This window comes from Brienomyrus brachyistius, chromosome 12 (assembly GCF_023856365.1).
Source record: "Brienomyrus brachyistius isolate T26 chromosome 12, BBRACH_0.4, whole genome shotgun sequence".
NCBI classification, from domain to species: Eukaryota; Metazoa; Chordata; class Actinopteri; order Osteoglossiformes; family Mormyridae; genus Brienomyrus; species Brienomyrus brachyistius.
This window is the reverse complement of record NC_064544.1, coordinates 22287303-22299710: the sequence shown is the minus strand read 5'-3', so window position 1 is coordinate 22299710 and position 12408 is coordinate 22287303. Positions and strand designations below refer to the sequence as shown.

At 42.1% G+C, this 12408-nt stretch overlaps 1 protein-coding gene across 2 annotated transcripts in view; it reads left to right on the top strand.

Annotated features, from left to right (window-relative positions):
- The window catches only part of LOC125705046 (rab11 family-interacting protein 5-like), a 34683-nt gene extending 23620 nt beyond the window's left edge, over positions 1–11063 (top strand). Inside the window, exons 4-6 of one of the 2 annotated variants that reach the window (XM_048971363.1) lie at positions 804–3629; positions 7154–7310; positions 8217–11063. In XM_048971363.1, coding sequence (XP_048827320.1) covers positions 804–3629; positions 7154–7310; positions 8217–8468 — 3235 coding nt within the window. In that variant the 3' untranslated portion in view covers positions 8469–11063. The remainder of the gene's footprint in view (positions 1–803; positions 3630–7153; positions 7311–8216) is intronic. The other variant, XM_048971364.1, reaches the window with a different exon arrangement.
- Positions 11064–12408: the final 1345 nt, after the last annotated feature.

Here is a 12408-nt window from a genome sequence, read left to right as displayed (position 1 = left end):
TGACATTTCTGGAAATATTAAATTTGAAGCATTAAACTAAGCGCAAATGATTTCACTCAAGTTTAAAAGATATGTGTTGCCTGGGAGCATTTGCCTCCCTTATTAGATCGTAAAATGAAGACTGATGAAATATGACTGAAAAAAAGTCACTTATCTCTTTGGTCGCTTGAAAACATTTTTGGGGATTGGAATCCTTTGCCTTGGAATGGCTTTGTCATGCCTGTCCCTTCTTTTAGCTCCGTAATCTTTACTGCAGTGTCAGTTTTAACATTTCATTTTTTCACTTTAAATACAGCTAAATGCTTGAAATTGAAGATGACCTCTTGTTGCTTACTGTAAACCTGAATCTAAAACAGCGTGACTTACCTCAAAACAAACATATTAAATAGACTTGTATCTTTTACTGCGAACTCCTTCAATATTTCAGTATTGATTAGAGCTTACCTATCTAGAACCACAACAAATGCAGCTAATAAAATGTTTCTGTTATACTAAACTCAGAGTTTGTATGCTTCTTATCAACACCCACCGCGCAATATGGAATGAATCCTTTAAAAATTAATCAGCCTACTCAAAAAATAATGCACAAAGAAAGCTGAAAAGCAGAGATGCACCACATCAGTGATCAGTAAGCTAAGTAACAAAGCCGTACTGATATTTTCTGTTTCAGAGAGACATATTTAACCTGTCTACCTGGGGCCGTCGTGTTGTCGCCCCTTACTTACTGCAGACCTTCTCTAAGCTGGTTGCTTGTCCGTGGCTCTGAACTAACTAAGAGGACTATTTGTGCCTTCCCTCCACAGCCCGGAAGTGTCTCCTAAGGTAGAAACCAACACAGATGCACCCTTTCACCTCTCACCTCACTCCCCCAATCACCTTTCCTCCAGTCCTAGTCCTGCTCTTGCCCCCAGCCCAACTGCCCTGGGCAGCCCCCGCCATGCTAACCCTTTCACCCCTTCACCAGCTACCCCTCCAATATCTCCTTCAAACCCCTTCTTTACCCGTCTACAGTATAACCCTTTCTTTGAGGAGCTTATAGCTGACCAGGCTCTTAAAAGTGTATCGCCTGCTCCCTGCCCCCCCAATTCTCCCCTCTGGCCTTCTGCACCTCCCCCCAACTGGTCTAGTACCTGTCCTTCCAACAATAACACTCAAGCCCTGCAGGAAAATATTGCCTCCAAGAGGGACCGTCCCATAGGTGTCTGCAGACAGCAATCCCTACCTGAACTTCTCCCAAGATCTCCTGGTTTAGCAGCAAACTTGTCCCCCAGCTTGCCTGCCACGCGCTCCATGTCTGCAGAGTGGGACGACTCATTTGAGGCCTTTGCTGCCAGCAGGCTGAGGTCACAGAAAGACCCAACCCCTCATTCGCCATCCAAAGCGTTGTCCCCTCACAGAACAAATAGTCTCCCTCGAAGCAGACCAACATGTTGCATTAAGGAGGAGACGTCTGCGGACCTTGAGCCTGATGGGAAAGCTCCACCGCTGCCCCCACGCAGGCCCGTCAAAGAGGTGCGACCAGACAGCTGGTTGGACCGAGCTGAGGAGCTGGCAGTGAAAAAAGAGGCACGCTTGTTGTTCCAGACAGATGTAGCATCCATGCTGCACCAGAAGGGGGCGGATTATGGGAGAATGATGACCTCTCCTTCCCAGCAGCCCACATCAGATACAGAATTATTCACAGAGGGAGATGCAAGAAGTAGTCCATCCCCTTCGAATTTACCGAACAACAGCACTAGAGGGTCCACTGGACACCACAACAGTAGTCTGGAGACAACTGGAAGTAAAGCTGAAAACAAGAAATCCTCATCAGAGGACAAATGTATTTCTGAAAGTAACTTGGATGATCTCAATAACTTTAAGTCTGAAGCCTTTGAGGGAGAATCTGAGAAACCTTTAAGTGTTAGTAGTCCTGGTTTTGCTGAAGAATCCAAGAAAGATAAAACTATTTCAGCTTTAGAGCTTACCATAAATACACCTGAACTCCAGAGTGACACACTGAGCCATTTTGTCACTGAAATGGCAACAAATAAATCAGATGACGTTGGCGGAATCCAATCTCACAAACTCTTAGAAGCTAGCTTTAAAGACTTGGATGTTATCACAGATATTGCTTGCAAGAAAACTTCTAAAATTGCCACTGTTTATCCAAGAACCAATACAATGACCAACTCACTTTGCCTGGCCTTACAAGATCCCACTACAGATCTTGAAGGTGTTCCCAAAACAAAGGAAGTTAACAATAATTACCAAAATATAGTGGCCAGTGTTCCTGGGACCATCAGTACTGAAAGTTACTCCAAACCTTCAAGTTCTTTTGCAGAATCTAGTGCTCTTGAAAGCATTTCTCTTGAATTTAGATCAGAAATTTACAGAAATGCTGCAGAAATATCTGTTGTGGAGCCAGATTTGTCTGTTTCTGTAAAACCTATGAAACTCACAAATAACCTTGTGTTACCTCCCGCGGATAAATTCCAGCCGGCATGCAATTTGACAAGGGCAACTGAAAAGGAATCAAGCTTCGAAAGAGCACCCAGCCTGACCTCAAGAGCTGAAGTCAATCCAGATAACAAACTTCAATGTTCGGTGCTTGACTTTCAGCACACTGACATGAACCTCAATGAATCAACTTCGCCAATTATGCATTATAATAACACTTTTAAAGGAAATGCTAAAGACGTTTTTGGAAATAATTTAAATGTTGCTAACACTTTAATCTTTGATTGCTCTGAAACAAATCCGCCAGCTCCTGTGAACTCTGATTTCTTTGTAGTTAACCTTAATACTGCCAGTGAACATGGGTTCTCTGAGGCAACAACAAATGAGGAATTTGAAAACTCCTCAAGAAAGGACACTTGCAATGAGATGGTGCCTTTGAATGCTACGGCTATACCTCCTCCAGAAGAGCCTTCATCTGGAACAACGGATGATTCTACTAATGAGCTCCAAATTTCAAACAGACCCTCCAAAGCCACTGTGATATGGAAAGGAGAAGAGATCCATGCACCACCCAGTCTGTTCAGCAGTCACCCTGTGATAGAAGATAAGGATACATTGCAAAGCAAGGAATTACATGCCAGAGGGTCATATCCTGATGAGCATTGTCTCAGAAGCCAGATGATGACTGCTGCAAGGGATGGAAATGAAGCCCTTGGAAGGAAGGTTCCTTTACAGTCGCCTCTCGAGCAGCAGAGAGACGAGTGTTCTTCACCTGTTACGTTGAGTCTTGCCTCAACTGTCTCCCAAGACCAGTCAAAACACGACCATGAAGAATGTACTCCAATGGAGCAGCCTCTTTCAGAGACCACAAAGGAGAATAGCTTTAAAGACCTTCACGCCAAATTAGCCCCCGACTGTAGAAACCTCAAAGATGACTTTCCTTCTGGAGATCTTCTGCATGCCCGTACCCACCAGGCTTCCTGTACCTCCTCCCCAGTAGCTAAAACTAATTCCCAGCCTGCCCTTTTCCCCTCTCCCATCTTGCCCCTCATGACTGTGAGGCCATCAGAAGGGACCGCCAAGGTCGCCGCCCCCTTCTCCACTGTCCTACCACTGATTGGTGCAGCGCACACGGTTTTGCCCGAGGAGACACAGCCGGCCTCCAGCATCCTGTCCCGTCATGAGAGCAGGTGAGACAAACATCTAGCTTAGAAGACAGTCCAACACTCCCTCATTGGTGGCGGGCCCATCCCACTCATTTTACCTGTACACCTCATGTTATGCTATAGTAATATCAGTGTATTACAGCTGCAGGGGATATCACTGTACAGAGGGGGAGGAGGGGCCCTCACTGGAAGTAAAGCGTTAATCTTATTGGCTTGAATAAAATGTTTTTAAACACTTCACTAACAAATGACCTTAAACAGCATGGCAGGCTGCAGAGCTGAATGAATATACTGTATTTCCAGCTATGGTATTTAGTGTAAAACACTCAACAGCAATTAAATAAGCCTATAACCTTAATATAACCCTAATTAAACCTACGTAGAGCAGTTTCTACCATAATAATATAACAACCGATTGCATATTTATATAAATGAGTTATTTCACTAACCCTAAGATTCACTTGCAATAATTATAGCAGGTTTATTAGTATGAGTGGTTTATCAAGCCTTGGCTTTCTAGCGAATTCTTAAGTTTATGTTGTTTCCCTTCATTTTTTATTTGTTAACAAGAACTGACTCTGAAATTAAATTAAAAAGTCAATTGAATGAAGGAAGAATGAAGTACACAGATTACATTGCATCATTATGATACTTAAAAAGGTGTTTTATTTTGTTGCAGTATATGTGGCAATTATCAGGTGGTATAAAGGGCGTTTAGCAGCAATGCTAGCAATGCTAATAGAATTACAGTGCTTGGGTACGCCTCACGCAAGCACACACATTGTTCTGTATTTTTTGTAAATTTTAAAATACAGATTTTGTTTTTCTTCAGTCTGTCAGTGAAAGACGTGCAAGCAATGTCTGAATTTAAGTGAAAAATATTTTTTTTCTCCCTGGCCACAAGAGGGCAACCTCGAGTTGCAATGAAGAGCAAACTCCCGTTGATATGAATATGAGATGCCCACTAATCAGGCCTCATTGGAATTCTGTTTAGACTGCATGCAGAGCTCTGCTTCACGCTTAGTCTTGAAGCACCTTTCCTCAGATCAAGGCTGATCATTATTGTCTCCATAGTTAATCCTTGGTTCCTGATCCATGCCTGGGATCTTGTTGAACGGTTTGCCCGTTCCTCGTGTAATTGTCAGTTGTTTCTAGTCTGTTAGGTTTCCTGTTGTACTAGTTGTGTCCCTAACATTACATTGTGCTCTGATCCAGTGGTTCTACATTCTACTCTCTGCAGTGATTCAGCAGTTTCTTCCTGCAATCTCGTCCCGTTTCCATCCATCCAAAGCGGCCATCCACTGCTACGATGCACAATACTGTTGTTGTGGGGAACCAAACATATCAAAATACATATAAACCTATAGAAATAAATATAAATCTACTAGGAACCTGAAACTAAACCTGAATATCTCTCTATTTCAGATAACAATAAATATAGATTGATCTTTCAAACTGTTATAAAAATGTTTTAAAAGGACCTTTGCAGGTGCTGATAGGACTGATATTGTGAACTGTTTTTCTGATGGTGGTGCGGAATGAAGGTGAACTGATGAATAGAGGAATACTGTTGTTCACTTATTTTAGAACAATGTTCATAGCAGCGCGACCTGCATTTTTCAAGAAGCTGGTGTCTGATGTAAAATGGCATAAATCTCCACTTTGGTCGGTCTGAGCTTCTCATGCTGCTAATGACTGGGTATGATCCTGTCTCCAAACCATCTTGAGAAATTACAGTGGTTACACTTATTTAAAGGAGCCGAATTGGACGACAGCAAGGTATCCATAGTTTCTTGGAATGGTAAATCATGGTAGAATCTGCCCCCATAGTTTCAGAACTCTTTTTTTTTACATAATTGCACTGTTAATACCCATGAGAGGCTCAAACTGTGACATATAGCCAGTGTTCCACTTTCCGTTACCCAGCAAACAAAATGGAGGAATTGTGTGGAAGCTACTGGAAAGGAATGAGGGTGCAAGGTTATGGAGAGAGATGTGAGATGATAATGAAGGACAGACAGAACCTGGGGGCCATGACAACTGCATCAGCAACAAGGTTAAAGTGAGCTAGCAAACGTCTACAGGCCAGCAGTCATGTTTTTAAGTAATAAGCAAAATGCGTTATACAGTCTGACATCCTTCTAGTTGTCATTCTCCTGATAAGAACGTAATAAATTTACAAACGAGAGGAGGCCATTCGGCCCATCAAGCTCATTTGGGGAGAACTTAACTAATAGCTCAGAGTTGTTAAAATCTTATCTAGCTCTGATTTAAAGGAGCCCAGGGTTTTAGCTTGCGCTACACTAGCAGGAAGACTATTCCATACTCTAACTACACGCCGTGATAAGAACAAACTCTCAATTAGTCATTTTAGGTCAGGAATTTAGGCTTTTTTTCTGATGTTTTTTAAATGTCACTGCTGGGTAAAGAGATTGGCATCCCACTCTTAGACACTGTCATTTTTCTACAAGGTATTTGAACCTCATTACCGGCACGTACATGAAGGGTGAGATTTTGCCTGCATTGGAGAGCTCCTGGAGGTGGCCTGCCATACCACCACACGCAGACCTGCCTCCCCTCAAATGGTTCCCCTCTCCCACCTTCACACACCACCATCTCCCTAGTGGACCTTGATGTTGGTGGTTGTATCCATGCTCTGCTTCCTGGGTCACAGACGCGTCTCCTTAGGGCCGCCGTGAGAAGCTGCTTTTGGGTGACGGGATGCCCAGTCCGATTAGCAGGCAGGAGACCTTTGCTAACACGTTCCCTGTTTCCCATTGAGCCTTTTGGGGTCGCTGGAGATGCTTGGGGCACCTGTTAACACCTCCGGTAACATTTTCGGAGTGTTTGGAGCATATCTCCTATCCCAAGAGGAGCTTCTCCTCCTGAAGACCGCTCTAGCTCTGCTGACAGACAGCCTATCCCTGAGTTACTTCCTGATCATAACTCGGCTGGAACGTAGAATTTTACCTGTGTCAGGTTGGCACGGTGCCAAGCATTTAAGTATGTGTGATAAATGTTTAGGGGAACTCAAATATGGAGGAACAGCTACCAGTGGGCTTCTTGGTAATATGTAATATTAGTCATACTAATATGGATTTATAACTAAACAAACCTCTAACTTTTTTTTGTAAAAGTATTTCATATTTCCTTGTGAATAATGTTAATTTGGGACAAGCAATAATATGTTTTTAAGATTTAACTGAAGAAACAAAATTTTCTTGTTTGAAGGAAAAATGCAGTTTTTTTCCAAACATCCTTATTTAATGGTTACCCTATCCTGTAAATACCCTTTAAGTGTGGCTTTTAAATGTGCTTTGAGACAAATGCTGTCTCCTGGGATACAGAGGTTTTTTCTTCTTTGTTGCGGCTACATAAATGACGTGGAATCCCATGTTGAGCTGTAATGATTTTCAGTGGAAAATGATGTGGAAAGAAGCTGATTCGTAAAAAATGAATTGTCTGGGTATATGTCTGTGGTTCACGCAGCCCTATCTAAATCCCTCAGTGAGTTTTACCCCCCACCCCACCTGATTATCTCTCTACAGCCCCCATCCAGTGAAACCCCTAACTGCAACAGTGCAGCAGGGGGAGAAAAAGACAGAGGGTCGTTCGGTCTTAGTGAGCGGCTTGGAGAAGCTAAGATCGACCATCCATCCCAGGTGGGCCGCCTCACAGAGTGAGACGGAAGCTGACCGGAGCAAGGTAGGCTGGCACATTGCCAGGAAAACGGGATACAGACGCTTCCCGGGTCTGTGTTACGATGGGAATGATTATTCAGTAAACTATATGAGATATTCAGCACTTCATTATGAAACAGGCTTTGTGTTAATGATGTTGCCCAGCTGTTGGCAGATGTAAGCATTGTATGAATGGTTAAGGTAGGCTAAGATGGGCAACGATGGTCGTTAGCTTAGGTGTACTGTATTAAAATACATTTTCCTCTTACGATATTTTGGTTTATTGGAGCACAACCTCATCGTAACCTGTGGAGCGTCTGTAATCTCAATATAATCAGCTATTCACTTTGTCTCTATTATTGTTTCTGTGGCTCAAGGCAGCTGTAGTTTTACTTATATAGTTATAATCATATAGTTTTAGTTTAACGCACGACTGTCATCATACTTAACATGTCATCACTCTTAACAACCTGAAAATACCGATGAACCATAGAACCAGTATACTAAAGATCTCCAGTTTGAGAATGGTTTTGTTTTTCAGCTTGTGGTAAATCTGTGTAAGAATAGATACATGAATGGGGATCGGTTGTATGCTTTTGGGTGTTAGAAGCTTTGCTTTGAGAAGTCAGGAATGCCGGACATAAACCATCAACTGGCTAATTAAATCTGGGGGGACCCAATGACATCAGTACTCAGTATAGATGGTGTGTGTCCCTGTAGGCCTGCTCTCCATTCAGTGTCCAAATGCATCTTCATATGCATATATACTGGTTCCTCACAAAGGAATTAAGTTCTCATCAGTGAGATATTCTGAATGCTGCACTAATGTTTGTTAGAAAGGCGGGCTAATAAAAAGGCTAAATCAAAGACTGACACACGTGACATGCTTGCTGTACCTTCACATGCTGCCCCCCCCTCCCCCCCCGTCCAGCCCGACAGCCCTGCCCAGTATCAGCACCTGACACACAGCGAGCTGGTCGCTCTACTGCTGCAGAAGGAGGCGGAGCTGGAGAAGCAGAAAGCGGAGCTGGAGAAGCAGGGGGCGCTGCTGGACAAGCGCGAAGTGGAGCTGAAGAAGATGAAGATGCAGGTGCGCGACCTGGAGGACTACATCGACCGGCTGCTGGTGCGCATCATGGAGCAGACACCTGCGCTCTTGCAGGTGCGCTCCAGGTACAAGTGACGGGCGCAGGCGGGATTGCGGCAGGCCGAGGCCCCCTGCTGGCAGGCCCCGGTATCACGGACCCGACCAGAAGGCTCCATGTCTACTCACGCCTATACTGCCATGCAACTGCAAAGCCAGTAAATGCCATGCCTGCATGCTTAATGTCCACGGAGCTGTTCCCAAGTGAGAGTCGGGCTTGAACGGAGGGGTTTGGGGCACCCGCACGGCTCCAGGTTCGATGCATAGTCTTCAGTTCCAGGGGTGGGAGGGGTGGGGTGCTGTTTCGTGTGACGAAAGTTGCTACCTCAGATGGGGTTTCTCGAGCCATTTTGCTTTGCTTGCTTCTAGAGCAGCAGGACAGGATTTGAGAGCAGGGGCCCAAGTGGTTGTATGTATCCAGCCTGTGTAGCCTACTCTTAGGTTGTGACCTACCTTGCCGTTGTCTTCTCAGCTGCTTATGTGATGCCCCATCAGCCATCGTCAGCTTCCGGCTCTCTGACACACATGCCTAACAAAGACCTGTCACGCTATACGGGGAGCCCCAGAGCCCGCCGGGCCCGGTCACGTGTAGGGAGGGTTAGGGTTAGAGTTAGCTCACAGTGAGCGTAGATAAGCCATCAGAGCCCCAGCTAAGCCTAAGCTTTAGGTCGCTTTTTTTTTTGGTTTTTTGTAGCTCTGAGATGCTGGAGAAGTGCCAAGGAATTAGATATGATCCTGACATCTGATCCTTTATGGAGTGCTGTCACCAGGGCGTATCAGAGCATGAACTACGCTGTGAGGGCCAGTGCCGAGCACTGCCTTACTAGCCCAGTTCGCAGTTTTTTTTTTTTTTCAGTACTTAATGTTTAAGAATGGTTCGATGCAAATATGTACCACCTGACTGAGTTTTGTTTGTTGAAACCATCCCTGAGCCAAGCTATGCTTTCAAGAAAAAACACAGCCATGTTTCTGAAGATAGTATTTTAAATTAGGAGGTATGTAGGTGTTCCATCAATACCCATGAAATGCCAAACAAACACATGTCACAAATTGTGAAACAGGAAGGTAATCCTTAAATGAAGAAGAATCTGTGTGAAAATACTACGAGAGATGAACTTAATAAATTCTGCCCCTTGCACCTTCTTGCTGTTATATGTACTGGTTCTGCACAGTATTATAACACATGCCAGATACTGTTTCACGAAAGCCTTTTCCAGAACTGGCTCCAACAGTAGTCCAAATGAGTCAGAGACCAAATAGCTCTCAGAGGGTCTAGGATCACAGCCACTTCGCCTTTTTCTACTGGTTTAACTGCGTGGAAGGGTTTCTGTTTGCTCTGACAGCTCCTGCGTTTCACGTAGAACACCAAGTAGACCCTGGTTCTCTTCTTGCATAGGTCTCCACTTACGTTTGGAGCCAGCGTTCTAGCTGTGTGTCTAAAATATTTTAAAATTATTCAGTTTTTTTTCTTGCCCAAGCAATGTACATGAATGAACCAGTTGCCGTTTACAGTTGTGAAAATGATCCTTTAGTTTTTTTCCCTATTTCATATTTTAATGTTTTTTTCTTTATTCCTTTCATGATTATATAGCATTAATTGTATCAATACATTGTACGTTTAAATACTGAATGAAAATAAAAAGAAAATACCGTCCCACAAAAAGTCAATACATTGCTCCCCAAGTGTGGAGGAAATATTTTGTTTTGCAGTGAATGACTTGGAAATGCCACAGCGAGTAAAAAAGAGCCACAAACCCTGATCTGATTAAATGCCTTCAGGGTGAATTCAATACAATTAAAGCAAGACCAAGATCGTTTTTGTCATTATTAATACCGCCAGCTTTTTAGCATTCCCCATTATAACACAGTAGAAAGTCTTCCAGGATACATTAAGCGTGCTTGAATGGTCATGAGCACAGTGTTACTCACAGCTGTGCGATAATCACGGCTATGCTTATTCCACAGCCTGTTTTTACAGCTTCGTTTTCCTGTCACTGGCTTCTCCATGTAAGTCCTACGTTTTAAAGTAAAAAAAATAAAGCGTTTATTTGAAGTACCATATACAATACTATAACTATTAATGCTGAAACATCTTCATCATGGAAAGGTTTCCATTCTGCTGTCCTTCAGAGAACACGTCTGCTGTACTTTGAATGTCAAACTGACTGTTTAGTTGCTTTCCAACTGTGCAGTTATATTTTTCATACAACAGTAATTCTCAGTCTTTTAGGGTCTGTATTATAGGCCTAATTTCAGTTTTAGTCAATATTATAGCTACTCTCTGAGTATAACAGTATGTATGGTCAATTTCATTTATTTAATGAAATAAACTCCGAACAGCAGTTCTTATTTAATATCGGCACCTTCTTGACTTCTGGTGTAGGATACTGGGGATGATCTGGAATATAACGCTTGAAGATGATTGTTCTTTGCACTGGTGTCAACACCTCACATATTCATACTTTGGTTTCAATTTAAATCTTGTGAAATATTTGCTGTTTGTGTCCCCATAGCCCTTACAGTCTAGCCTTGTCTCCACTGCAGTCCTGTGCAGCTTTGCCAGTATAAGGACAACGTACACAAACGTGCTGAACTTATGCACTGTGTAATGTAAAATAAAGCATTGCTATTTCACTGCAGGTGTGTGTGGTCTTCTTTGAGCATTCGTATATAACATGCATAAGATATGCACTCACACGTTGACATTTTAAAGAATTATTTCAAACTGCATTGAATTCAAGCTTAGTTTCTCGATGTGTTACGTCCTGTTAATTTAGCAAGTAGTAATTGAAAATTAACTGAACAGTAATATTACATTATAACATATTTTTATTGCTTTAAAACACTTCTAAGACCGCAAATCTACGTTGGTTTTTGTAACGCCCATTATGCGGCAAATCCCACTGTCCTAGAAAAAAAAATCTACCATTCACATTTCTACCAGCAGAGGGCAATATTACCCCTATAATTAATCTGATGGTCCGCTCATATCTCGGTTCTATTTCTTGTACTTAAAAATCTTTAGCTTATTTATTAAACCGGATTTTTGTTTTCAAAAATGTTCAGGTTAAATACATCTATTCACAGCAGATACAATTCTAGAAACTGAATCGAAACCCTTGATTAGAAGTTATTTAAAAGCTCGATATTGTTAAATCGTTCAACATGACATGAAAATTAACTTGTTTATGTATAATCCAAAATATGTTTTTTTTTTTACCATGTATAAATGCAGTAATAAAGGAAAGGGTAGCGGGGCACCACTTCATAGCTTCATGACAATAACAGATAATTAACAGTAATTAACATCTATTTGGAAACCAAATGCACGTATGTGTTCTGATTCATAGATTTATAGTGTCACACTAGGAAATACCCATAGTGCTCTATTTATATCGTTATTGCTGTAGGAATGTTATTATTGTTTTAAGTAGGGCAGTTTGGCTTATAGCTCAACACATCTATCCTAGTTACAGTTGTCCGCAATTAGATGTCGTTTTGCTTATATCTCGTAGGAGTCGCTCTCTCCCTCTCTCATTCTGCTAATGAGATAATTATTACGTTGGCATCGTTTAATTATTCCCTATCTCAAGGGTTTCAAATGATCGTTGTTAAACAAATTATAAACATAATTATTGCATAACTATTATAAAATTAGCAACAAAATAATATCATTACATACTGGGGAATGCTTCGAAGTGGTGTTATAAACATGTGAGAAACCTAGAATAACAATATATAAATAAGCGACATTTAATTTCAGCTACAAAGCTGTACATTATAAATCTACATTATGTAATAATAAGAATTTTTCAATGTCTAGTGTAAAATCTTTACCAGACTACATAAACCAAACCAAGAGAAATCCAGGCGCAAATTGAACTACATTTCCCAACACGCCATGAGAAAAGTAATTCCTCCGTGTTATGGGATGTGTAGTTGTTTTACCCGTCAAAAGAATTTGTCCCTTCCACGACCA